Raw genomic sequence first — 27,974 nt, forward strand, 5'->3', positions numbered from 1 at the left:
ACTGAGACGGATAGTACAGGCTGTTTTAGATTCGGGCCTATGATAATGTGAGTTGGAGACACAACCGTGACAGTGAGCACAGTGGGCCGTGAGCCGCACTCGGAAGTCACAGATATTCCTAGGAATGCTACCAAAAAGATAGCCCGGGTTTTTTCTAGTACCGGCGAATAAACGCCGCAGTTGATTTCCGCCACTGGTGCCCGAAAAAAAAAAACATATCTAAGCCCTCATTTGTGACATCGATCGCTTAAAATATTGACTGCCTACGTCAGCCTACGAACGAACACCTAGTGGACAGAGAACGCGACGACGACTTTATCCTGTTACCGGAAGGACCAGCACGTGCTCTCGCGATCAAAAGATTACGGGACACGAGTTCTTCGAAAAAAAAAAATCGTAGCTTCTCCTCCCAGCCCAGCCGCGTGGTATTGTTATGCGCATTTAAGGCGACTAGAGTACGTGAGTGCTCTGAAAAATCATTTCTTTCCGCACACACGCGTCCCGTAAACTTTTGATCGCATAAATACGTTGGTCACTCTCAACTTATTTGTAAAGATAACGCCGCATGCACGTATACGGAGGAAGCCTTACTGTTTTCTTAGACGTCACGGCGCTCTTCTCGACGTGTCCAGCCGATTCCACGATCGAGGATGCTTTGAAGAGAGTCTGGCAGGTCGCACTTCCCTCGACGCTCCTTAGGTGAGCGCACTGGTGCGGTTCTGCCAGAGCGATACACCTGCAAAGGAAGAAGGAGAAAAAACTCCGGTACAAACACATCGCTCGGCTGTCTTCTCCCCCCGCGTCACGGGATTGCAGCCTGGTGAGAACTGGCCTCTAACGTGAAGAGTATCCCCTTCCATGGAGGGAACAAAAGCGAGACTCCGCATGGACGCCACACGGCCACACATGGCACGTACGCTGCGAATACGAGATGGCTCCGGCGCTAGACGACCTGAGCGGAAGAGGCTGGCGCCGACGATGGCGACAGGAAATGGAGCAAGACAGCGTAGAAGCGCCGACTCCGACAACAATTGCTGACCATCCTGTAAGGACCTTTCATGTACTGAGTTCTGTAATACAGTGCTTTTTTTGTTTTCCTCTATAAAGTGTGCATTCGCGGTTTCAGAACCAGTCTATAGTTGAGGTACCCCACCACACCCTTCCTGCCCTAGTCACGGTGCCGCTTCGGTGCCGTTCCTTTGACGCGACCCGACACCGTGCATCCTGTGCTCGGTGGAGAGACGAGACCCGACGTCTGGCCCCGGCAAGCGTGGAAAAATACTCCCCTTAATTGGGCTGCGTCAGAGATACACGACACTGACACAATACAAGACCATATGTCACGTGCGGCCAGCAATCGGATTCTGCCGCATCACTCAGCGAGTACGCAGAGGTTCCTAGCCCATCCACCATTTGCCAGCACCAACGGAGACAACACTATATACCTTTCTATCGATAATTGTTTTTCGACCAGAGGTGCAAAATGCCCCCATTTTTATTTTCCTTCCTTACCGTCACTTTTGAATACATGGCCCTCGTTCACCTTCGCCCTAATTTTGAGAAATTATCCGCACACTCTCTCTTCGCAAAATTGGCTGGCCATCCCTCGCCCTCACACACATATCGTCAACCCTTCTTCACCCTCACCCTCACTTATATTTTGTTCGTTTTTTCCAAGTAGTTTTTTTCTAGTCCGCAACTTCTTGCAATATTACTGAGTAATAAAATATAAGAGAAGCTCTCAAAGGCAGAGTTGGACGAGATGCTAGATGCTTTTATTGTTGTGTGTTTGGCGTGTGAGCTGTTCGAGCTAATACCCGAGACAAAATCGAGATAGTCACGAGTTGAGCCCCACGATATCACTCTGGCTTCACTTCTGGCACGCACTGCCTGCATACATGCGCCCTGCACTTGCAACATTTCATTGTTATCTATATGCACTGCTAAAATGAGTCAGTGCGTTGTTGTGTCGGTGTACGGAAAGTAATACGCTAAGAACATTCCGCAAGCAATGCAGTAGCATGCACCACAAGACTTACTATAACTGCTAAGCAAAGAATCTACTACGAAGGAGGAAAGATTTTAGGTCGCTTAATCACCATTACCCGATAGCACTGCGATAGCATTGTCTTCTAACTGAATTTCACTGCTTCTAAGCTCCCGACATTTTGTGCGGATTGCTGCATGCTCGTCGGATGGCGCTTCCACCAGCACGGATGGAGGATGATGAAGACCACCTTATCAAACTACACCGAGAGAGACTGGTAGTTTAAGACGCGTGAACGCGGGTGGGTGACGGATTGCTTGGAAAAAGCAGCACTAAGGTGAAGGACAAAGAAAAGAGGTCCATAGGACCGGCGCTGAGTACCAACTGAAAGCTTTATTAGAAACAACACGCAATATATACTCCATCGACAACCAAGAGCGCATGGCAGCACCAAAAGCTACAATGATACATCAATCACCTGGGTCAAGATACTTTAGTTCACAGTCATGAACTGTTACAGAGGGGATGCTCACGCACGAGTCATGCACTGTTTTTTTTTTGGATATGAAAGGCTTCACTGATTTTCCGTGTTAGTTTATCTTTGTGCTTGTACACGATCCTAGTTTCATTAAGAATGGGGGTACATATCATTGTAGCTTTTGGCGTTGCCATGCGCTCTTGGTTGTCGATGGAGTATATATTGCGTGTTGTTTCTATTAAAGCTTTCAGTTGATAGTCAGCGCCGGTCCTGTTGTACTCTTTTCTTTGTCCTTCCTCTTAGCGCTGTTTTTTCCAAGCAACATGTACCAACTAGCTCAACTCTCCGTTTTGTTGTAGATGACAGAGACCACGACATTGCGAGCAAACCTCCATAGCCTGGCAGTTCGAACAATCAGTACGTTAAGATTTCTGCCAAATGTTTGGTCGTCTGAAGGAAGCGTATGTACCGACTGAAATTAAACCGTAGTGGCACTCCCTTTTACTGACGTTCTCAGCCTTACCTCCCGTCTAGTGCTCTGTTGCTCCTTCTTTTGAGATGTCTTTCGTGGCGTTTCCTAAAAGCTTTGTAAATGGTTGATGTAAATAGAATTCATTTTTAGTGTAATAAATACCATGTAAACAAAGAGCTGCGGTGATGGCGTAATAGTCTCAAGTTTAGTTTGCTTTATTAGGGTTTAACGTCCCAAAGCAACTGAGGCTATGAGAGACGCCGTAGTGAAGGGCTCCGAAAATTTCGACCACCTGGGGTTCTTTTACGTGCACTGACATCGCACAATACACGGGCCTCTAGAATTTCGCCTTCATCAAAATTCAGCCGCCGCGGCCGGGATCGAACCCGCGTCTTTCGGGGCAGCAGCCGATCGCCGTAACCACTTAGCCACCGCGGCGGGTTAATAGTCTTGTAGCGCCCGGCGACTCTATAAAGCGCAGGCGCTGCGATCGGCGTTCCCGCGACAGAAGAAAATAAAGAACGACAGCGCGTGCTCGGAGCGCACGCCCGGCACGCGCAGTCCGGAACTAGAAGCCTGCCACGCTGGTCGTCTCTTGCTGGTGCTCCGCTGCGACCCCGCTAATACCTCAACAGTGGTGACCTGGCGAACCGTGCCTTCTATCTCAGCGGCGTTCCAGCATGGTGTACTGGCAGCACCCAAGTTTTGACCCGCCGCTCCCGGCGTTCCGGCCTGCAGGCGTCGGCGGGTGGTTCGCCCAACTGGAGGCTGCGATGTACCTGAACGGCATCACCATCCAGCCGTTCAAACACGAAGTCCTTTGTGACATCCTCCCGGCCGACCTCCTGCGTCGGCTCACCTACTCTGCTTTCGGCGGCCGGCCATACGATGAGCTGCGTGGGGCCGTCTTGGCGTACTTCGGCGCCTACTACGTTCCGCCGCCGCTCTACGACGCAGCGGACCCGTTTTCGCCGCCGCCAGCCTCTGGCCCTGCACCGGCCTCGCTCGCGCCCACGCAGCCTTCATCAGAACCCGCCCCGCCTCAGCAGCCCCTCGCCGCATCGCCGCCACTCCCGTCCAGCGTCTCCAGCCCGGCTGTCTCTTTCGACGCCACACCAGGTGGGATCCGCACGAGCTCCGCCTCGCGTCCTGCTCCCACTACTATCCGACCCGCGTCTCTGGCCCTGCCTCCTTGCGCTTCAGTGGCGTTGTCGCCAGAGCCTCCTGCAGCCAAGGACGACTCTGCGGCAGCAGCCGTGCCGAGGCTTCCGGCATCCCCATCTACCTCGTCACTACCGCCAACAGCTCTGCAGACCTCTGCTGCGAGGTTGAAGCCGCCACCGCAGCATATGCCACATACCAGCCCCACTACCCTGGCGACCACACCGCCTGCCCAAGAGGCCCCACCCCAAACCCTCAGTACGGTCAAGCGCTTCTCGGATTCTGACCCTAGCAGCTCGACACCGCCGCAGCAAGCGTCTGCTTTGGTGCCTGACTTGAGCCACCTTCGGCACCGAATGGTCGAGCTACCCACACCGAGTAGTGCGGCAGTTGTCCATCCAAAAGCTGTGTCTTTTGCTGCCAGCCAGCCATCTGATGTCGCAGTCTCAGCTGCACGGCCTGTCACTGCAACAACCTTTTTGCAGCCACCTACAGCCGACCATGCTCACACGCGCATCATCCCTGGCCAACCGCTCCAGACTGTCGATCCCGCTTCACCCAAGCACCTGCCAATGAGCCCCGCAACTTCCTCCGTCATCTCCACAGCTGTCACCGTTGTCTCGTCGGGCACACCTGTGCCAACCCTAGTGGCCGGTCCGCATTGCTCGCGCCCTACATCAGGGGCACCTGAGCCATGTAAGCCAGCCATTTCCACCTATTTGGACGACTTGAAGCCGGCGCTACAGCAGCGACACGACACCACGCTAAAGACCACATCTGTCCACGGAGCCGTTTCGACCGCTCCCTTGCTTGTGACGGCGTACTCTGTGTGCCAGCTTCCCGCCGACATCAGCTGCAACGGTCCAGCACCAATGACACTTGTGCCAGCGGGCAGCACTACAGTCGGTGACGGCCCCACCATGGCCTCCATTGCCCTAATATGCTTTGTCAGCTCGGCACTCTGCCTCATTCGCCCGTTGCGCAGCAGCCAGGCTCGTCCACCTGAGCTCGTGCACTCCACCCGACAGCTCTTCCCGGCCCCCGACATGAACTTACCGGACCTTGTAGCGACCCCGTGGGGACACTGTTACTCCAGCTGCCTGCTTGCCTGCCGTGGCTACTCCATCTCTGCCCCGTCGGCGCGTATATTTCGACGTTCCGTTTAGGTGGGGGGCCCTGTAGCGCCCGGCGACGCTATAAAGCGCAGGCGCTGCGATCGGCGTTCCCGCGACAGAAGAAAATAAAGAACGACAGCGCGTGCTCGGAGCGCACGCCCGGCACGCGCAGTCCGGAACTAGAAGCCTGCCACGCTGGTCGTCTCTGTCTGGCGCTCCGCTGCGACCCCGCAAAAACCCTCAACAGTCTCAAGTATGCTGTACTAAATTAGGTGTAGTGGGAACCGGATTCGCTGTGAGGCTGTTTTCCCAGACGCGAATAGATGGCGCTGCAGTACTCTTCACGTCGGTCGTGTCCCGTGCTCTCCGCCGCCGTTATGTCATACTCGGAAGCCGCATTTCATAAGTTCTTTGTTATGCTTGTTTTATATATGCTTCAAGAGTATATGCGGTATTTATATAATGTGCACAAACATGCCCAGCACGCGGGGCTTCTGCATTTCGCCCAATTTCGATGAAAGCAAAATGCAAGAGGCGCGTGTACACTGCGCGATGTCGGCGCACGTCAAAGAACCCAAGATAGTCGAGAGTCTTATCTCCCTTATACATACTGAGTCGCTATAAGATGTGTAACCCCCCAAAAAGCCAAATAGTTTACATTCATCATGACTCTCCGCACCGGTGTCGGTGAAGTGTGCACCAACAGTGAAAGAGATGGTGCATTTCCTTTCCCGGCAATTCTTATCATTAGCAGTAGCAGCATTTTTAGTACCGCCTGCAGGCTACCAATAACGCATTTTCACTTGCATATATGAACTCACACTAAGACCTCGTAAAGACCGGGAAAAAAGTTAAAAGACCAACAGTTGCACTTATTAAAGGCAAAAGTAAGCATAAAAATGCAGAGAAGGGAATAAAATCTGACGACGGCCTCGCACTGAGTGAATGGTGTTTCCGAGCTGGTGCTAAGCTTTAGATGATGAATTTTTCATTCGCATGGCGATTTTTCTGACTAAGCATTCGCACGCTAGGTGGCAAATGTGCTGCGCAGCGTACTTCGCTCCACCTCACTCATCCTTAAAACATAGCGACTGGCTAGTAGGTTCTGCATACTGCACAGTTGTTAGTCAGCGCTTGTGTTTGCGTTCTTCTCATGTCATCCTTGTTACTGCTGCACTGCAATTTTCCAGTATTCACTCACCCTTGCTTGCCTTCCTTGGATATTTGCAAGATATGCATATATACTGTTCTAGTGAAAAAAGCAAGATTTTATAAACACTAAATAAACAGATATGCTAGACTTTGTAGCACATTCAGTAGACGCAGCATTGCAGTATGATGCAAGACACAGTAATGTAGTTCTATAGTTTTAATATTAAAGAATTACGACACGGTATTTAAAACCAGGACTCGCAGTCACGCTTCCTCTGCATTTCGAGTTAAGCCCCGTCCTCATGCTACTCTTGCTGCTCTATTGTGTTTGTGGGGGGCACACAAATGAAACCTGTAGGTTTGCTCACACTTTTGCTTTGCTCACGCTTTGCTTCGCCCATATTACAGTAAACTTGATCTGAATCAGGCTCCTCCGCCAGTATGTTCCACAAATTACCTCATCACACACACACACACACACACACACACACACACACACACACACACACACACACACACACACACACACACACACACACACACACACACACACACACACACACACACACACACACACACACACACACACACATACACACACACACAGAGAAGCGCGGACCTGGAGCGCAGCTCGGTGAGTATGAGTTGGGGGAGCAAGAGGAGAAGCACCATTTTTAATCGTCGATATCTACGGTTTTAACGAAGTTAGCGTAAATTTTTTTCCTAATTTATTTATTTCGTGCTGTTGTTCGGTTTAGAATATTAGTGAATATGTTATCGCTTAAAGCTAATTGATTAGAAAAGCAGCACAAAAAACAACCACATGCCGCCGGTGGGATCCGAACCTATGACCTCCGAATTACGCGTCCGGTGCTCTACCTCTGAGCTCGGCAACGGCCGTCAAATCTTCTGCTTTTCTAATCAATTAGCTTTAAGCGATAATATATTCAGTAATATTCTTAATTGATCAACACCACAAAATAAAATAAATAATTTGAAAAATCACCTGTGTCCCCTTGGTTTCTGTAGCTCTTGGCTACTCTCATATATATATATATATATATATATATATATATATATATATATATATATATTATACAGGGTGTCCCAGCTAACTTGGACCAAGGTTTGTAAAAAAACTAAGAGTTCTTCAGAATTAAAATCACGTGGATGTTGTTAACGTTTATCTAAAGTTTGAGTACCATTTTTTCGCTCCTCCTATTTGAATAATTAGTCGAGATAAAGAAATTAACTTTTTAAATATAGCTTGAAGCTTTCCGGCATCAATAGGAAAGTTGTGGAGCTCCACAAATATCGTCCAACCCAGGCATTTCCAAAGATATAGACTTAGCGTGCTCGTTTTTATTCGGGCAAAACGAAAGCCCGCGGAGTTTAAAAAATACCACGTGACAGCGCGCTCCGTGCGCCCGGATGCGCCGCGATTACAGCGCTCTCATCCGTGCTTTGTAAGAAACATCACCCGCTTCGGGCCTTTCGTGCTGCTTGGTTCCAAGATAAGCGCCAGTGGGTACGGGCGGGAGCTGAAAGCGCGGCTCACGTTTCTGCTGCAATAACTGCACACTCAGGTTAGCAGAATGCATGCGGAGGAACGATGACAATCTCATGAGTTTGAATTTGGGAACAAGATCTCAACAAGCAAAGACGCATATAACAAGCCTGATAACGTCGTGTGAATTACGCCGCAAAACAGCACCCGCGCTTTCTTTCAACTCCCGTCCGTACCCACTGCCGCTTATCTTGGAACGAAGCACATCGCGAAGCCCTGTCTTGGGCAGCACGAAAGGCCCGAAGCGGGTGATATTTCTTACAAAGCACGGATGAGAGCGCTGTAATCGCGGCGCATCCGGGCGCACGGAGCACGCTGTAACGTGGTATTTTTTAAACTGCGCGGGCTTTCGTTTTTCCCAAATAAAAACGGTGACGCTAAGTCTATCTCGTTGGAAGTGCCTGGGTTGGACGATATTTGTGGAGCTCCACAACTTTCCTATTGACGCCTGAACGTTTCAAGCTATATTTAAAAACTTAATTTATTTATCCCCACTAATTATTCAAATAGGAGGAGCGAAAAAATGGTACTGTAACTTTAGATAAACCTTAACAACATCCACGCGATTTCAGTCCTGAAAAACGCTTAGTTATTTTATAAATCTTGGTCCAAGTTAGCTGGGACACCCTGTATATATATACATGGTCTGTTCTGAAAGTAGTAGGACTCATTTTTTTAAACTACACATATTCAAGAGAATAGTACAAACGATTACAATTTTTCAAGGTAGCACACTTCCGCACCTACATGCTGCTGCCAATGAGTTTCACAGTTTTCGTACGCCTCCAGGAACGCCTGGACCGGAATGCTGTTTAGCTCCCTCGTCACGGCCTGTTGAACCACCTGTACCGATCCGTGATGTTTCCCCTCGAGCGTCGATTTTATTCTCGGGAATAGAAAAAAGTCTGGCGGGGCCAAGTCGAGGCTGTAGGGGGGCTGAGGCAGCGTTGCCGCCTTGTGCTGGGCAAAAAATCGGGGTCCTCATTCACATCATGAAGAAGATCCTACCGGTTGGCCTTTTCCTCCTCTGACAACACTCCTGGCACCAACTTCGCGCACGCTTTCCTCATGGATAAGTTTTCTATCACGATCTCAAAAACTTGGGTTTGAGGAATGCTCAAGTCATCAGCCATCATTCTAATACTCATTCTACGATCACTGTTAAGTAAACGTTTCACTCGCTACACAATTTCGTTGGTCTTGCTGATCGAAGGGCGTCTGGAGCGGTCGTCTTCCTCCACTCTTTCCTTACCTTCTCGGAACAGCTTGTGCCACTCAAAAAACACCTGATCTACCCATGGAAGCCTCACCGTAGGCCTCCTTGGTCATGTTGTGAGTCTCTTTGACCGTTTTACCAAGATTTACTCAAAATTTAATCGCGTATCGCTGATCCAGTAAACGCTCGACGATTCTGCGTGACGAGACGTTTCGCCAGGGGTTCACAGTACAAGCGACCTCCTCCCTTCAACGGCCGTGAGCCATTTGCCGATTTTCCCCAGTATTCCCAATATCCCCCTTCAACGATCCTGCACGCGCAGGCCACCTCTCGTCCGCCCGTTCGACCAGGAAAAAACCAGTCCTACTACTTTCAGAACAGATCCTGTATATAGAAATGACTATTTTCCAGCAAATAAAATGGCGGGTCTACAGGGTCAATTCAGCCTCTCCAGCTGGCCGGCAGTTGTATTCTGTCGGCGACCTCTAGCACTGTCGTCGTCGCCCTAAACTGCACGCCGGAGTCCGAACTGACAGTAAAAGCTTCCCATTGTTCAGGAGAACGAGATCTAACTAGATCTATAGCGGAGGCGGATCCTCCGAGCAGTCCCAGATTATGTGGTCCAAAGTGGCAGGCTCGCCACATAACTGACATAACGCGCTTTTCCTTACCTCAATAACTATCGTTTCATAGTCGCTATAACTGTGCAGATGGGAATAGTTTATTGCCGCCATGAAGAATAGCTGCTATTATTAGTTTCACGCGCTCGCAGCTTGCAGGACCGTACGATGCACGGCCTGGACTTTGCGAAGTGGAAGCGGGCTACAGGGCGAGTTGCGGCGCGGATAGCCGTTGCCCAAGAGCGCCTGAGGAGAGATAGGCTTCCCGCCAAACAACCCACCGAGGGCCGTGCACGCTGATCTCCGATGTCCACCTGCTGCAGTTCACAGACAGAGAGTATAAGGAACGCCAGCTAGGGCAGCCTGGAACGCACCGACAACCGTTAGTACCACTTCGGCGCAGCATACGAGGTGGGTCACAGATTTCGTTGCGCCGACCGCGGCACGGCGCTGGTTTGACGAGTCCAGTATCCTTCGACGCCATGACCGACGGTTCATTGAAACAATTCCTAGTGATTCAAAGGTGGCCCTTTGTCATTTTGCGAGGCGACACATCTGTGCCACAGCCAATAAAACTCCAAAAACGTTACCGAAAGACAGGAGCGAAGAGGACCTAGTCTGGGCCCCGGCCCATGAGGGCGATCCAGGTAAAGAAGCCGCTCACCGCTGCGCTCGAGGTTTTGTCAGCCGAGTAGGTGAGGAGGCTTCTGACACGGGAGCGCATCGAAGTGAGGCCCTGGGCTCGTATCAGGCCATAACGCAATGCTAAAGATAGCTATGAGTGCGCTGGCCTCCTCCGCACGATTCGCTCAGCAGAGAACAGGCTACCACGTGGCGATGGCTGGAGGCGCGGTCGCAGCCGGACCCGTGGACATGCTACAACATATTACCCGATCTGGTAAACCCGTTATGTCAGTTATGCGGCGAGCCTGCCACTTTGGACCACATAGTAGTCTGGAACTGTTCGGAGGATCCGCCTCCGCTATAGATCTATTTACATCTCCTCGGAACAATGTGAAGCTGTTCCCGTCAGTTCGGACTCCGGCGTGCAGTCCAGGGCGACGACGACAGTGTAGAGGTCGCCGACAGACTACAACTGCCGGCCAGCTGGAGAGGCTGAATTGACCCTGCAGACCCTTCAGTTTATTTGCTAACAAATAAAGTTGTTGTTATATGTATATATATCAAGCCAAGCTGTCGCTACTACAGCTATCTCTCATTTTGCAGTAAACGAGTGCCAAGGCGTTTTATGAGTCGGGTGGCAAGTTGGTTTACTGGAGTGGCGTTCGTTTTGAAGGGGTAACATAGCGCGAGGTGGGACAGTGGACGGGGGACGGCGCTTGTATCTTCATCCTTCGTCGACCCTCCCCGTTTGAGCTTTGTGGTTCCTTCAAAATGAGGTTTAATAAGTGATGCGCTGTTTTTGCTGTGTACGTTGTTGAGGGCTCGACCCCATGTGGTTTACGTGTCGAGAACGCTGCATGCTTAATCGCGTCGAAAGAGACAGGATTGCAATGCCAACAAAATGTACAGTGGTGAGCAGCCTTGTCTAGAGCGCTTGAGCAGTGCGCACTTGGTAACGAAAACCGAAGTTAGAGTGCAGCCCCTCATTACAGGGCAAAGTTTTCGTGCCTGCTTTGTTTACGAGGCTATCTGGCGCTACTTCCGTGCAAGCGTTGCAGCTGGACCCTAGAGGCTGCCCCAAAATCTGGATTTGTTTGCAACGAAGTGCACCGCCCGTGCGCTCTAGACAAGGCTGCTCACCACTGTACCTCTTTGTTCAGCTGTTTTGTCGTTTCACTTTGTTATTTCGGCGTGAATCTGTAAATCGCGCCCACAAATCACGGAGTTCTTGCACAGTTGCTGCCTTCCGATGCCGCATGCGCGATGAAACAGCGCACTGGTACACGTTGGTTCAGCACCGCTCACATGTAACATCACATTTGTTCCGCAGATTTTGTGAGTGCGAAGCTTATATGCTCACAGAAATGGACTGCAGGCATAATAAGAACCAACAAAAATGTGTGCAGTAGCGCGCCTGGTTTCGCAAGCTGAAAGTATGCAGTGCCTCACGAGTGGGTTTTGTCCCAGTCCACGGAGCACACATGCCCTATACATTACCAAGCTTATCAGTCGACTAGCAGTCTTTATTGGGATGGCGTTGCGCACACTAAAAACGTACATAGGAAGGAGCAGAAGATGACAGATAGAGCGCAAACTATCAACTGAATTCATTGCTTCCATAACAGCATATATATGCAGTATTCACACGCGCAATAAAGAAAGGGGCGAGGGAAGAAGAAAGGAAAAAGAAAGGGATGACGAGTCAAGCATGCATAGGTCAGAAAAAGCAACGAAAAAAATTCTTTTCCCTAGCAGATTAGGTGACAGAGGTATCGCTAACACAATTGTCGCCTTTTCCTTTGATGTGTAATGCTTCTAAAAGTTCACGGGCTATTTTGTTTTTACTCTTGCCCAGAATCTTCATGTCTTTGAACATCGGCTCACTACCAGAACATGAAATGCAATGGGCGGGCAAGTTCGCCCCTTTTCTTTTTCGTATAGAAAGAGCATGCTCCCCTGCTCGTTCATTGACGCAGGTCCAGCTTTGCCGACACACACGCGTCCACACTTGAGCTGGATTTGATAGACCACGCCCGTTGTACATCACATTTCACATACTGTTCAGCATGTTTCATCGTACATACATGCGCTTCGTGGGCCTCGTTCCTCGGTGATCCTGGGGCATAACCCAGCAAGCTTTTTTGGGGGCCGAAAAAACCACCGAAACACAATGCCTGTTTGCCACTTTTTTTAAATTGTGGGCTATGTTGTGCAAGTATCGAACCACTGACGGCTTTGTACTCCGAAAGCGTTCAAGGTCACAGCTACGCTTGCCTTTCTTTATCTTCTGGAGAAGGTTCTTGGGTACCGCTGTGATGAGCGAGCAAGGGAAACCGGTTGAAAGAAGCCTGGTGATCTGATTATGAAAGCTGGAATGCATTTCATGCTCGCATGATTTGGTTAAGGCTGATTCTAGGCACGAGTTTGCAAGTGCTCTTTTCGCAATCTTTGAATGTGCCGAATCAAATGGAAGTAGTGCTTTCTGTGCTCGAGGAGCATATTTCTTATAGACATGATGGAAGCCACCCCAAGAAAGCTACGCGCCAACTCGCCCAGCGAGTTCTTCTACATACCATGCTTTACCGGCCCGAAACATACTTTTTTTTTCTTTTCGGCTACGTGAACTTCACCGAACGTAAATAAATCGTTTTAGTAAGGTCGCAATATAAAAAAGAAAAGCAAATACAGGGCGTTCCAGCTAAGTTTAGCCAGGGTTTATAAATATGCCTAGGCACCCTAAGATGACGCTAACACATACATCTGGCTGGCTGAAATTACTGCTTTTTTATTCTGCTTAAATGCATATATAGTCGAGTTTAATTCACCAACTTCGCAAGCGACCAAGTTGGGCAAAAAATTCCAATTGAGAAGTTCTAGACCAATCCCCAAAGTACCTATTCAACGGTTTCAAACTTTCCATCCATTGCGTATTAGTTTTTTTTTTCACTTTCTGTGTATGCCCACGAAATACAAAAAAATACCACATGACATTTCGGCAGGGGCGCCGCGATTGCAAAGCTACAAACGTCCTGCCTACAAACCAACAGAATATTTAGCCGGGTGTGCTCCCGCTTAAAAGAAGGCAGGGCGTAGAAAGAGAAGTTTATTTTTTTCTGTGTTAACATAGAAAATACAAAATAAAACTGATGAACTTAATGCTCTGATAAATCAAGCATATGCGCAGTGACGCAGCACTGAGCACGTCAGTAATGCAGTAAGAAAGCCGATACTCGACCGCCGCGCAGGACGATAAAGTATGTCGACCATTTGCGCAAGAACTCAGCCTCGCTCATTGACAGAGCGTCCACGCATGCTTGTTCAAAGAGGCGCGTGCGGAGGCGCTGCAACATTGGGAACATTATTCTTTGCGGAGGCCCATTTAAGGATGCCACTCCGCGCTGCCGCCACAAAACGAACATGCCGACACACAAGAGCATATTTGTAAACACTTCGGGAGAACTAGTGCGCGCTTCCAGGCGGGTTAAAAACATGCGTGACACTAATGTCCAAAAGGTGCGCGCAACTACACACTCAAACATTGCGTGCTGCAAAGTTTCAAGGAGACCACACTGCGGGCATCGGGCGGAGGGCGCCACGCCCCACGCCGCAAGGCGGTCACTTGTGGGCAGGACCCGCCAGCCTCGCAGCCAGCCGAAGTCCCTGACATCTGGAGGAAGAGCAGCTGAGGTCAGTTGGCGCCAGCGTGCCCGTCTCGTTTTCTGGAGTTGTTCGCGGGTCAGTGCAGCGACCGTTAGTGCTTCACACAGCCTGGAGGGCGGCGTTTCATCAACATCCAGATCGGGCACGCTGGCAGTCAACGACGCCAGTGTGCGACGCACGTTAACGAAAAATTCCGGCGGCTGCTCGGCTGTAGGGCCAACCACGTGTTGTGTAAAAAACACGTTACGTGCTGTACCCAGAAAGTATGTGAGCAGTGTTCTCCCGGGATTGTCTGGGTTGCGTACAAGATCTCGTACTCCTCGCAAGGCGAGCACATTGCACATGGTGCGGATGCAAGGTATACCAAACCCACCCATGTACGATGGAAGGCGCATAAACAGTCGTGACACAAGTTCGGTTTTGCCCGCCCAAACGAAAGAGCCACAGGCCGAGGTTAGCTTGCGAGCAAACGTGCGCGGTGGGTTTGCGACGCGGGCGACAAAAAAACATGCGGCTAGGATTGTGGACTTAACTACATAGCTGCGCTCTGCCATTGAAAGGCGGAAAGTTGACGCCACCGAGAGGCGTTTCTCAGCATTCGTGCGGAGGTTAGTCCAGGTTTCGCTTGCTACTTCCCCGCTGGCGAGGAATACTACTCCCAGGACTCTCACTCCCTGTACCCACTCCACCTCGCCCGCAAGGTTCGGTGTGAAGGTGCCAAACCTTAGTGCCTTGCTTTTTCCCTTGTTCAACAGGGCCCCCGATATCTCGCTGTACTCGAGAAACAGCCGCGAAAAAGCGGCGTAGCTATCCTCGTCCTTGAGGAAAAGCGACACGTCGTCGGCGTAGGCCGAAACCTTGATTTGGCCCTGGCCAGGCAGAGGGAAGCCGCGTATGGATGGGCTGTCGTTAATGCGCCGGATGAGTGGATCCAGGCATAACACGAAGAATGTTGGGGAGAGAGGGCATCCTTGCCTTATGCACCGGGTGACTGAGAAGGGAGCGCTCTGGTGGCCGTTTACCGAGAGACGAGCATTCAGGTCTGCGTAAAGTAAGCGCAGCCTGCTGACAATTTGCGGAGGGAATCCGAAGGCTTCAAGGACTCCGAACAGATACGAGTGTTCCACCCGATCGAATGCTTTCGCCTGGTCAAGCGAAACAAAGCACCCGCTGAAGCCCGTCCTGCTGGCAAATGTGAACAGGTCTCTAGTGAGTGCCAATGCATCAAACACAGAGCGGTTAGGCACGCTGCTGGTTTGAGCCCGGTGGATTAGGTGAGGCAGGATCGTCCGCATTCTTGTGTTGAGTAAAGATGCGACTATTTTGTAGTCTGCGTTTAAGAGGCTTAATTTCCGCCATGCTTGCGGGTCGGAGGGGTCACCGTCCGCTTTCGGAATGAGTATGATGCGGCATTCGCGGAAAGAGTTTGGACGTAACCGATCCGTGAGGAAGCCGTTGACCATCTTCAGGAGCGCTCCTTGGATCTCGTAAAAAAACTTTGAATAAAAACTTGTTGGAATGCCGTCTGGACCGGGGGCAGAGGCTGCATTCATACTCTGCAGGATGGCGTGCAGCTCTTGGCTTGTGGCTGGTGCGCAAAGGTTTTCATGCAGCTCTTCAGCTACTCGTGGCAAGTTTCCAAAAAAAGCTTTGTAGAAGCCCGTCATAACCATCTTGAAGATTTAGCCAACTGTCCGTAGAGAACAGGTTCGAGAAGTGACTTGCAAAGATCGTGCAGATATCGGACGCGGTTTTGCTTTGGGTGCCGTCTGGGAGTGTCACGAAAGGCACAGTAGCGGGAGCGAATTCCTCTGCCGTGCCTGCGCGTACGTGTCGTAGCACAGCCGGGTCTGATATAGGCCGCCCGAGCTGGTGTGCGCGACTAGCTGCCCGTGATGACTGGCAGAGCAACACGTGGTAACGTGCTTTAAGTAGGCTCAGGTAATCGCTCATGGCAAAGGTTAGGGTGCTCCCCTTTGCACTATACGGATGCGCTTGAGGGTGTCATTCAGTGCATGAGTTACCCGGCGTCTGCGGTCTTGACCGGCCGCCACCAGAGTTGCCTGCCAACGAGCCTTGAGTGTGTCCCATGAATCAGTCGCAACGAAGCTCTTGCACGATGCGGCCAACGCCGTACGCAGTGACGCCATGCTTTCCGGGTCCGCCAGTAGGCTCGTGTCCATGCGCCACGTAACAGTACGTGGGGTGTCCTCACCAAAGTCGAGCCTGACTGACAAGGGGTGGTGATCGGAAATCACCGGCGTGCCTGCAGGGAACGCGATAACTTCGCAGCTAACGACAAAAGAAGCGAGCTCTGGTGGAAAATAGAATTTGTCTATCCGACTCGCTGACTGTGCTCTCTCCCACGTCGCTCCAAAGGCATCCCCATGAAGCTGCACCCACGCGTCAGACAAGCGGAACTGAGTCACGAGATCGCGGAGCGCGGGGGAACCGCAATAACGGCGACCGTGACCCTGTCCGCGGACGTCACGGTCGATGTTAAGTTAAAAAATCAGAACTACTAGTCTGCCGTGCTGGCGCGTATACAACCAACGCACGTACCGCCGCTGGTTTAGTGTGAAGTCGACCGCAAGAGTGCGGCCGTCCAGCCCGAAAGTGCAATGAGCACCCGTGCGCAGGCAGGGGTTTACAAAAACGACACCAACACCGCACATATGAAAATCAGTCAACGAAAAATAAGCAAAAACAGAAAACCGGGTGGTGAAATTCAGCACATCAAGTGAAGTACGGAAGTTGCATTCCTGTAAAAACACGATGTCGACGCCCCTAGCCCTGGCAAAGTGCATCACCTCTCTCTGTCTGTCTACGGATTGAAATCCCCGAACATTCAGGGAGAGGAGATGCACAACCGCCATGACTGCCAAGAGCACCGACGGCATAGCATACAACCTAAAGAGCGCTGCCATGGGCGGCGCTTGGCGCGCGCGGCACTTTTTTGCTAGAACGTTCGTTAACAGTCCCCTCGGATTCCGATGATTGGGGGTGGGCACGCTTGTAGTCGGGTCTTGAGAAGTCCATATTTTCGGGGTCGTCAGCGCTTGTGGCCGTGCTCACCGGTTGCTGCGTGGTCTTGGCGACGCTCGCAGCTGAAGCTGATGCCGACGCCAGGGTCGCCGATGGGAGGGTGTGGCTGGCTGGTGACGGGAAGCGCGCGTCGTCCGCACCTCGAGGAGTCGTCGGCCCTGACACCTGCTCGCACGTCAAGTCGCCTGTCAGGCGAAGCGGCGTGACTTTGTCTGGTACGTCCACCAGGTCGCCCGACGCCACGCTCGACTCGTCGCCGCTGCTCACGGTGTCGTAGGTGTCTGTGGCGGGAAGCGGCGGCAAGGGCTCGGCGAAAATTGCAGCGAACGGCTCCACCTCGTTTGAAGGCGTCCCCTCGCGCTGCTCCTCCACGGGCACCTCCGTCGCGGGGGCGGGCTCGGGCTCGCTCGGGCGGCTGGTCTTTGGGCCTGCGTCGGCGACAGGCGTCCGGACGGTTGGTGGGCTCCGCGTTTCTGCGGCCATGTTGTCCTTACTCGGTTCCTTCCTCGAGGCGGCGGCCGCCGCATAGGACCGTGGCCGCAGGCAGTCCGCTGTGGCGTGGCTTCCACCGCAGCGCCTGCAGGCCGCTCCGCATCCGGCCGTGTCGTGGCCGAACACCTCGCAGCGAGCGCACCGCGGCGTTCGACACGCCGCGCCGATGTGGCCGTCCTGCCCGCAGCGGGAACAGACCTTCCGGACGCCTCGGTAGTCAAACATGACGCGGTGGCCCTGGACGGTCAAGAGGATGGTCAACAATGCTTCTAAAAGTTCACGGGCTATTTTGTTTTTACTCTTGCCCAGAATCTTCATGTCTTTGAACATTGGCTCACTACCAGAACATGAAATGCAATGGGCGGGCAAGTTCGCCCCTTTTCTTTTTCGTATAGAAAGAGCATGCTCCCCTGCTCGTTCATTGACGCAGGTCCAGCTTTGCCGACACACACGCGTCCACACTTGAGCTGAATTTGATAGACCACGCCCGTTGTACATCACATTTCACATACTGTTCAGCATGTTTTATAGTACATACATGCGCTTCGTGGGCCTCGTTCCTCGGTGATCCTGGGGCATAACCCAGCAAGTGTTTTGGGGGCCGAAAAAACCACCGAAACACTATGCCTGTTTGCCACTTTTTTTAAATTGTGGGCTATGTTGTGCAAGTATCGAACCACTGACGGCTTTGTACTCCGAAAGCGTTCAAGGCCACAGCTGCGCTTGCCTTTCTTTATCTTCTGGAGAAGGTTCTTGGGTACCGCTGTGATGAGCGAGCAGGGGAAACCGGTTGAAAGAAGCCTGGTGATCTGATTATGAAAGCTGGAATGCATTTCATGCTCGCATGATTTGGTTAAGGCTGATTCTAGGCACGAGTTTGCAAGTGCTCTTTTCGCAATCTTTGAATGTGCCGAATCAAATGGAAGTAGTGCTTTCTGTGCTCGAGGAGCATATTTCTTATAGACATGATGGAAGCCACCCCAAGAAAGCTACGCGCCAACTCGCCCAGCGAGTTCTTCTACATACCACGCTTTACCGGCCCGAAACATACTTTTTTTTTCTTTTCGGCTACGTGAACTTCACCGAACGTACATAAATCGTTTTAGTAAGGTCGCAATATAAAAAAGAAAAGCAAATACAGGGCGTTCCAGCTAGGTTTAGCCATGGTTTATAAATATGCCTAAGCACCCTAAGATGACGCTAACACATACATCTGGCTGGCTAAATTACTGCTTTTTTATTCTGCTTAAATGCATATATAGTCGAGTTTAATTCACCAACTTCGCAAGCGACCAAGTTGGGCAAAAAATTCCAATTGAGAAGTTCTAGACCAATCCCCAAAGTACCGATTCAACGGTTTCAAACTTTCCATCCATTGCGTATTAGTTTTTTTTTTACTTTCTGTGTATGCCCACGAAATACAAAAAAAAAATACCACATGACATTTCGGCAGGGGCGCCGCGATTGCAAAGCTACAAACGTCCTGCTTACAAACCAACATAATATTTAGCCGGGTGTGCTCCCGCTTAAAAGAAGGCATGGCAGCGACGCAGGCACTGGCTCTGCCATTTACGCCAGCGACATGCTTCCCTCGCTGGGGTTCATTATAAGGATAAGCAGATGCTTATCGCTTAGGCTGGCGCAAATCGCACAGCCACGTCTCCGTCACTGCCCTGTCGTGCTTTAAGCGGCAGCGCACCCAGTTGAACAATCAGTTCGTTTGTAGGGGAAACGTTTGAGAGTCGCGCAATCGCGGCGTGCAAGCAGGCATGTTGGGTGGTATTTTTTTGTACTTCGGGGGATCTGCAGTGAGCGGCAAAACCTAATACGTAATAAATGGAAAGCTAGAAAGTTTTCAATCGGACGTTTTTCGGATCATCCTAGGACTTTCTGGACAAATTTATTTTGCCAAACTTCGTTGCATGCGAAGCTGGTCAATTAACCTCGACTAATTATGCAATTAACCAGAATAAAAAAATAGCGCCACTTGCGCCATACAATAGCGAGTAACAAACATGCATTTAGTCCCACCGTCTTAGGGAGCTCGGCATATTTACAAACACTGGCTAAGGTTAGCTGGGACACACTAGTCAGCCACCAGGGCAGAGTGCCACCACTTGCCCATTCAGCACTGCCTGTTATCACTTCGTGCTTATGACATTCAGTAGTAATGATCAGCTTTGGAGCAGGATGTCGACAGTCTTGTAGTCAGCGAGAAGCCAGAAGCCGGGAGGTGGGGGGGGGGGGGGTTACTTTCTGCGACATCACATGATGCGTATTTTCTGTTGTATGCCAAGAGAAAGATGACCACGTTTTGCGAGCATATAAATGCAGTTGGTCAGAGCCAACTTTAGAACACTTCACGAAAATTCTGCACATAATTGGATTGATCTCTGAACACAAGAGAATGTCAAACAACGCACCGCGATACAGAGCAGTGCAGAGAGCACCTGACTATGCCAGTAGGCCAACACCTTTATATTCAAGTACGCTTACAAATTCAGAACGCCTGTGATTTCTGCTCGGGTACAGTCTTGAAGAAAACATGCAAACGCAGCGCAAGATTTGGGGGCGGCCATTATTTGCCATGCCTTGAAGTGACATCTGCTCGACCACATCGGTGGCCGTTTACTCATCAGCTCCTGGTTACTGACAGTCTCCAAAATGTTGAGCATGATTCGTCGAATGCGGATGAGTCGAGTAGCCCAAAGCATTTCTCGTGGAGGCAAGTAAAGATTCGAGTGGTGCCGTGTGCGGTAATGCACTGGAGCTAGAGATCTTGGTGCTTATAACGTGATAGTATAGGAGCATTGCTGGAGCGAAAAATTAGCGCCCGCCGTCGTCACAGCTCCCAACTTTCCTCCTCTCGCCTCTCACCCTCTCCACTTTAGACGCTGGGCTAAGAATGGCTCAGGTTATATGAAAGTGGCTAAGGCGGAAAGAGAAAAAATCAGTAAAGAAGCGCTCTGTACCAGAATAGAATCAGCGAATAGAAGTAGAAATTGGTACACAATCAAGAGAGGAATAAAAGAGTGCATTGCTATCGCAGTTGCTCCGCAACGTTACAGTTGACCTCGCCCTAATTTTTGTTCAACTGGAATACGTTGTTTCCCCAGAAGGCGGGACGTGGCGCTGCTGGACATTACGGCAAAGCTTAGACAGGCTAAGCACGGCTCTGCAAGCTCCTATAGCTCCTGTTGGCCACGTATACTACAGATTCTAGCTCCATTTCTTCCGTCAGGTACGTTCATAGCTGGTGGTGGACGCAACAACGGTCAACATTAATCTCCATTGCAACAGACGACCGAAACTCGTGGGCGCAAGGGTTGTTCCCATGACATGTGCTTCGTGCGCGGATTGGCCCGAAGCCGGGTTCACTGTAGGGAAGGGGGGGGGGGGGGGGTGCGGGGAGTGATTCGGTGTACGACTTCTCGGGGCGCAGGCGCGCGCCGCGCTTTTCTTGGGCTTTCGCACACCCTTTCCTTGCTGTTGTAGCAGTTTAAAATCGGTCGCGCTGCCGGCCAACTAACCAAACCGCTGGACCAATGTAGGGATAGCAGAGAACACACTTTGAATGTTTATACCGACACATCCTTGCCGCTGCTTTCAGTCGAAAAGAGGTATTTCTTCTTGAAATGTACTACATGTTTGTAGAGGGCGAGTAGAGGAGGCGACGGGACGCGCCGGCGCCGCCGTGGGTCGGACACGCGAGATGCCTCGCGCATCCGCGCCGCTCGTCGATAACTTGAGATGCCTCACACTTGCGCGGCGCGGCATCATCAAAACGTATAGTCACTCTGCTCCCTCTCTCGCTCGTTGCCTCCGCGCTCTCCTTTCGAATTCGTTTCTGTTTTGTGGAGAATAAAATCAGTCTGCTCGGAATCTGCACGCTGTCAGCAAGTTTAGTTTTATTAAGGCGGAAGCCTTTAATGTCTCATCGTTGTAAGCAGCAGTTGTCGACAGAAAATGTCACGCTTTTCAATTGGTGGAAACGGTCGTGACGTCACAGTGCGGGAATTTCAAACGGGGCCAATTGTACTTTGGCTAGTAACCATGCAACCAATTGAAGGGATCGTACAGTGATGCTCCAAGTAAGTGAGACTGAGCTTAGTTAATTGCTTAATTACCCAATTAGCTTAATTAGCTTTACTAGTCAGGCCATATAAATAAATAAAACCGATTAAGAAATTGGTCGAGCTCAGGAATCGAACCCCGGTCTTCGGCGTGAGAGACGAGCATGCTATCCACTCCGCCATGCCAGCTCGATGGTTTGGAATGAACAAAGGCGCATCTAGTGAATACGGTGTCTTCACTCACTCTCATCCTCCTCCATTCCCTTCCGGCGAGGTTTAGGTGTCCACCGACAAATGAGAGACAGATACATTTTCTTTCCTCAAAAACCAATTTACCGACGAGCGAGGCGTAGAACCGAATGGGCGATGGCGTTCTATGGACTCCTTGGCAGCGTTGCAAGACGCTGTGGCCACACTTTAGGTCAAAAAAGTGCCCCCCTGAATTTTGTGAGACAGTTACTGCGTAATTTCATTTCCTTAAATACAATTTTCATTTTCTTCATTACGGCTCCTCTTTATCTATCTTCTTTCACTCCCACTTCCTCCCTTCCTCTACGGTGCGGTTCAGGTGTCCACCGATATGACAGAGAATTACTGCGCCGTTTCCTTTCCTCAAAAACCGTTGCGTTCAAAGGGCAAGGCATCGCGCCGAACGGGTGGTAGCGTTCCGTGGACTCCCTGGCAGCGCTACAACACGCTGTCGCGTTCCACTCCTAAAGGCGAAGCTTAAGCGTCATTAATTAGCAGTTAATTAGTATTCAGGTATTAATTAGTAATTAACCATTAATTAGTGATTTGTCATCACTTAGTAATTAGTACTCAATTATATGTGACGCCATCAGTGCCACGGAAACAGCGAAGGTGGTGCGGAAAACGCTTCCGCCTCTACCCACTTCAGGCAGTCAAAGTGCCCCCTGAATTTTTTTTATCTCGCAGCGAGGACGAGGCGCTACATATCCATGTTAGAATATTCCGTACAGTGCACATATAATGGTGCATCGTGAAGAGGTGTGAAGTAATTCTGAAATGGTGCAGCTGACATTTCCAGAGCATAGTTTCGTGCCCACTGAATTACAGCAAATTAATGAACGATCATACCGTCCATACACTGAGCGTACGCAATTTAATATGCCTGCTGTATGCTCTTTGAAATCCAAGATAATTGCAAAAATTGTTTTGCATTTACGAAAACAAATTACAACAAATAAATATCATGCTAGATCTTCACTTTACATAATAATACTTGGCGAAATCAATAAAATTCAGCTAATATACAGCTGCATAATCAATTCGCACAATGTATCGACACGTCTTCGGCCGAAAGACGATGACTGTTTCATCAACAGCAGTGATTAAATGATTGTTAATCGCTGCAACTAGCGGAGGCGCGCGATAAAACGTTCGCAGGTTGCAGGGCTCGCTGCATCCTTGAGGGTCTCATTTGTGCTATTCGCAATTTAGAAGGTCGGGAGAACAGAAACAAATACCACCGTATCTGTGTCGCTGCACCGACATCAGTATAACAAGAAGGAACACGACGCCAAAGTGACCGGCATCGCATATCAGGTGATAGCGCCCGAGATAACACGCCTGGCGTCGCACACTAAACAAGGGCGCGCTGCAATTGTAACGGCCGCGCAATACGAAAATTCAAAAGGGATAGAGGGGGAGAGACCTTTCCGCCTATCATAACCCTCTTGTTCTGTATGCATCCACCTAGTGTGAGGGGGTTCTTCGAATTAGCCGGAACAGTAGTGGCTCGAGTTTTCGTCCCCCTGGGCTGCATGCACATGTATTCATCGATTCCACACAGCAGACGGACGCACATCAATAGGTAAAGTGCAGGCTTTGAAAATTAGAAGCGCAGACAATTATGGGCTTAGCCAAGTCGTTAGATATTTACTGCAGTGAACCTGGGCGTGCAACTAACGACGACTGGTGGCTAGTGATACACGCACAGCCTGCTACGACTTGCACACAGCCGCACCCAACCAGCACAAACATTCAATCCATAATTTTTCTTCTATCAACGGCTGTATGCAAGAATTTTTATCAGCTCTGGGCTCGCAGTGCTTCGAGAATTGGGCCCTTGCCAGAGTTTGTGTGTTGCAGCTCATACTGAGAGGAATAGTACAGGCTGTTTTAGTTTCGGGCCTATGAGGATGTGAGTTGGGGATCACAGCCGGGCAGTGAGCACAGTGGGCCGTGAGCTGCACTCGGAAGCCACAGATATTCCTAGGAATGATACCAAAAAGATAGCCCGGGTTTTTTCTAGTACCGGCAAATAAACGCCGCAGTTGAATTCCGCCACTGGTTCCCGAAAAAAAAACATATCTAAGCCCTCATTTGTGACATCGATCGCTTAAAATATTGACTGCCTACGTCAGCCTACGAACGAACACCTAGTGGACAGAGAACGCGACGACGACTTTATCCTGTTACCGGAAGGACCAGCACGTGCTATCGCGATCAAAAGATTACGGGACACTAGTTCTTCGAAAAAAAAAAATCGTAGCTTCGCCTCCCAACCCAGCCGCGTGGTATTGTTATGGGCATTTCAAGCGACTAGAGTACGTGAGTGCTCTGAAAAATCATTTCTTTCCGCACACACGCGTCCCGTAAACTTTTGATCGCATAAACACGCTGGTAACTCTCAACTTTTTTGAAAAGATAACGCCGCATGGACGTATACGGAGGAAGCCTTACTGTTTCTGTTCTCCACGCACTTCTCGACGTGCCCAGCCGATTCCACCGTCGAGGATGCTTTGATGAGAGTCTGGCAGGTCGCACTTCCCTCGACGCTCCTCAGGTGAGGGCACTGGTGCGGTTCTGCCAGAGCGATACACCTGCAAAGGAAGAGGGAGAAAAAAGTCAGGTACAAACACATCGCTCGGCTGTCTTCTCCCCCCGCGTCACGGGATTGCAGCCTGGTGAGAACAGGCCTCTAACGTGAAGAGTATCCCCTTCCATGGTGGAAACAAAAGCGAGACTCCGCATGGATGCCACACGGCCACACATGGCACGTCCGCTGCGAATACGAGATGGCTCCGGCGCTAGACGACCTGAGCGGAAGAGGCTGGCGCCGACGATGGCGACAGGAAATGGAGCAAGACAGCGTAGAAGCGCCGAATCCTACAACAATTGCTGACCATCCTGTAAGGACCTTTCATGTACTGAGTTCTGTAATACAGTGCTTTTTTGTTTTCCTCTATAAAGTGTGCATTCGCGGTTTCAGAACCAGTCTATAGTTGAGGTACCCCACCACACCCTTCCTGCCCTAGTCACGGTGCCGCTTCGGTGCCGTTCCTTTGACGCGAACCGACACCGTGCATCCTGTGCTCGGTGGAGAGACGAGACCCGACGTCTGGCCCCGGCAAGCGTGGAAAAATACTCCCCTTATTGGGCTGCGTCAGAGATACACGACACTGACACAATACAAGACCATGTGTCACGTGCGGCCAGCAATCGGATTCTGCCGCATCACTCAGCGAGTACGCAGAGGCTCCTAGCCCATCCACCATTTGCCAGCCCCAACGGAGACAACACTATACCTTTCTAGCGATAATTGATTTTCGACCAGAGGTGCGAAATGCCCCCATTTTTATTTTCCTTCTTTAACGTCACTTTTGGATACATGGCCCTCGTTCACCTTCGCCCTAATTTTGAGAAATTATCCGGCCATCCACCACTCTCGCTTCGCAAAATTGGCTGGCCATCCCTCGCCCTCACACACATATCGCCAACCTTTCTTCACCCTCAACCTCACTTATAGTTTCGTTCGTTTTTTCCAAGTAGTTTTTTTCTAGTCCGCATATTCTGGCAATATTACTGAGTAATAAAATTGTCGTGTCCGGTCGCTGTGTTGAATGCAGCGAAAGACGCACACGGTACTTTTAGACTTCGTTTATTTAAAGCTGAAGAGGGTGCGACCAGCGTCGACCGAGGCAGCAGCCGAACTGACCGCCCGAAGAAAGGAGGGAGCTGAGAAGCGTCCACGGGAGGGAGTGGCTTCCCAGAACAGGAGGAGGGTGCGGGGGCGCACCGTGGGGGGGCATCTGGTGACAGCGTGCGACGAGGGGCAAGTGTCGTTAGGAGGAGGATTGAGTGGTCGTTAGGAGGAGGATTGAGTGGTCGTTAGGAGGAGGATGCGAACTGTCGTTAGGAGGGGAATGCGAGTGGTCGTTAGGAGGGGGCGCACACACACAAAAGCAATAAGGGGACACAACACTTCCTTCCCCCTTAGAAAGTTGCCTGGTATCGTGCAGGGGGTCGGCGCTCACGCGTGGAGGCGCGCTGGCTTTGTGCGCTCGGGGGAGAAACACTTGTAGGCTGGCTGTTGTTCGCTGTGTCTCCTAGGTCTGTCCTGGGCGAAGTCTCTTCTTCCGGGAAGAGGTGCCAGGCTATGTGGGAAAATGGTGCACGTGTTCTCTCCGCTGGCGGACAGCTCTCAGACGGCGTCGTAAATCTACGCAGCTGGTTGAGATGTCGGCGTGCTACTGTGCCATGTATGTTGACGAGCCAAGAGCGCAGGCCTATGCGTCTGACAATTGTAGCTTCCTCCCAGCGTGGCTTTTTCAGAAACTGTCGGGCGAGGACGCGCTGCCCCTCATTAAGCGTGCCGCAGCGCGGAATTGCTTTTTCTTCCCGGAACGTCTCTGCCTTTGGCTCGGGGAGGATGGCTGTGAGCTGGGTTCGCATTTCACGCTCGAACATCATTTTCGAGGGAGTCTCGCCTGTTGTGCTCTGAACCGTCGTGTGCTGCTTGAAGAGAAAGCGCGCAAGGCGGCGCTGCAGCGAGCCTGTCTGATCTCTTTCAAGGGCGCGTTTTAGCTCGGCTACGTAGCGCTCGGCTTGTCCGTTTGTCGCTGGGTGGTAGGGGGCCGATGTAACTGATGAGATCCCGTTGTCGCGATAAAACTTGAGGATCTCCGCAGACACAAACGGTGTTCCGTTGTCCGACACTACCTTGCGCGGCAGGCCGAACGTTGCAAATAGTGATCGGAGGTTGTCAATGACTGCTGCCGAAGTCGTCTGTCCCATTTGCCTTATCTCAAGCCACTTTGTGTAGGCGTCTACGACCACAAGGAAAGTGCAGCCCTCAATTGGTCCTGCAAAATCAATGTGCAGTGTGTGCCATGGTGTGTCTGGCTTTTCCCATTCTGGGACAGGAGCTTTCGGCGGGGCGCTCCGGCTGTTCTGGCAAGGCTTGCATTCTCGCACCACTGTTTCGATGTCGTTGTCAATGCCAGGCCACCACATGTAGCTTCTGGCACACTTTTTCATTGCAACGATGCCCCGATGTCCGGCGTGGATGAGAGACATAGCTTGTGCGCGTAGTTCTCTCGGCATCACAACTCGGGATCCAAATATGATGCAGCCGCGATGGGTGCTCAACTCTGTAGCTCGCCTGCGGTAAGCGTCGAAGTTGTCCCCTTTGAGTTTATGCATGTTGCCTTGTTGAACAGCTGTGTAAACTAGCCGGAGAGCTGCGCACTTCTGCGTAGATGCTGCAACTGTGCCTGCTGTAAGCGGAGGTTCTGGCAGTGCTTCGAACATCAGAACGTCTCCTGGTGGAAATGGTTCGTCAACAGTTGCGTCTAGTGGCAGACGGCTTAGCGCATCGGCGTTTTGATGTTTACCGCATATCATCACGCCTAGTGGAGAAAACCAGTTTCTCCCTAGAAGGCTTGATCCTGTGCCCTTCACAACAAGCAGAGGTAGCGTATGGGTCTGGCCGTTGTAGTTAACCTGCACGTTGGCAGAGCCCAATAGTGGCAGATTCTGTCCTGACCACGTTCGCAGGTGCGTGTCGTCTTGTTGCAGGGCGGGTGCGTCAGATGGCCATGAAGTTCGGAACGTGTCCTCACTGATCAGAGTACAGGCTGCGCCGCAGTCCACCTCGAACTTAATCAGCTGGTGATGTACGCTTACTTCTGTACAAATCTTCGGTCGCGTGCCGAGATTCATGGTGTTCAGGTCGTACAACACAGATGGTGTTGTTGATGTTGTTCCATGGAGATCAGATAGCGGCGTATTCTCTGAGGCGTTGACGCTGTGATTAGGCTGGGAAGGTGACTTTATCTTGGCAAGTCTCCGTTTCGTAATGCATGCTCTTTCGATATGCCCTCGCTTGTGGCAAAAATTACACGTGACTGACTGGAATCGACATCCCTGGGGGTTGTGTTGGTCGTCACACCGCCAGCAGCGTTGTGCCTTTTTGACCGATTTTACAACAACAGAAGGCTTGCGCACCTGGTTGCTTGTCTGGTGTACCGGCTCGGTGTTCCGGCGAATCCCTCTCTGCTGGTGACC

General features: G+C 51.0%; 1 protein-coding gene across 10 annotated transcripts in view; it reads right to left on the minus strand.

The window, feature by feature from the left end:
* Positions 1–25,032, minus strand: part of LOC149357809 (anaphase-promoting complex subunit 10-like) — a 113,899-nt gene extending 88,867 nt beyond the window's left edge. For 4 of the 10 annotated variants that reach the window (XR_016291892.1, XR_016291891.1, XM_089584943.1 and 1 more), the window contains exons 1-3: positions 24,369–25,021; positions 17,128–17,826; positions 592–736 (exon numbers count right to left, since the gene is read on the minus strand). Coding sequence is in view for 5 of the 10 variants with exons in the window: in XM_089584943.1 (XP_089441069.1) it covers positions 599–736; positions 17,128–17,814 (825 nt within the window). In the remaining 5 variants the exon portion in view is untranslated. Of the gene's footprint in view, positions 1–591; positions 737–917; positions 1,242–11,800; positions 17,827–24,368 lie in introns of those variants that run through there. The other 6 variants (XM_089584946.1, XM_089584945.1, XM_089584941.1 and 3 more) reach the window with 5 other exon arrangements.
* Positions 25,033–27,974: the final 2,942 nt, after the last annotated feature.

Source organism: Amblyomma mixtum, chromosome 3, assembly GCF_055824585.1.
Source record: "Amblyomma mixtum isolate Tamu chromosome 3, ASM5582458v1, whole genome shotgun sequence".
NCBI classification, from domain to species: Eukaryota; Metazoa; Arthropoda; class Arachnida; order Ixodida; family Ixodidae; genus Amblyomma; species Amblyomma mixtum.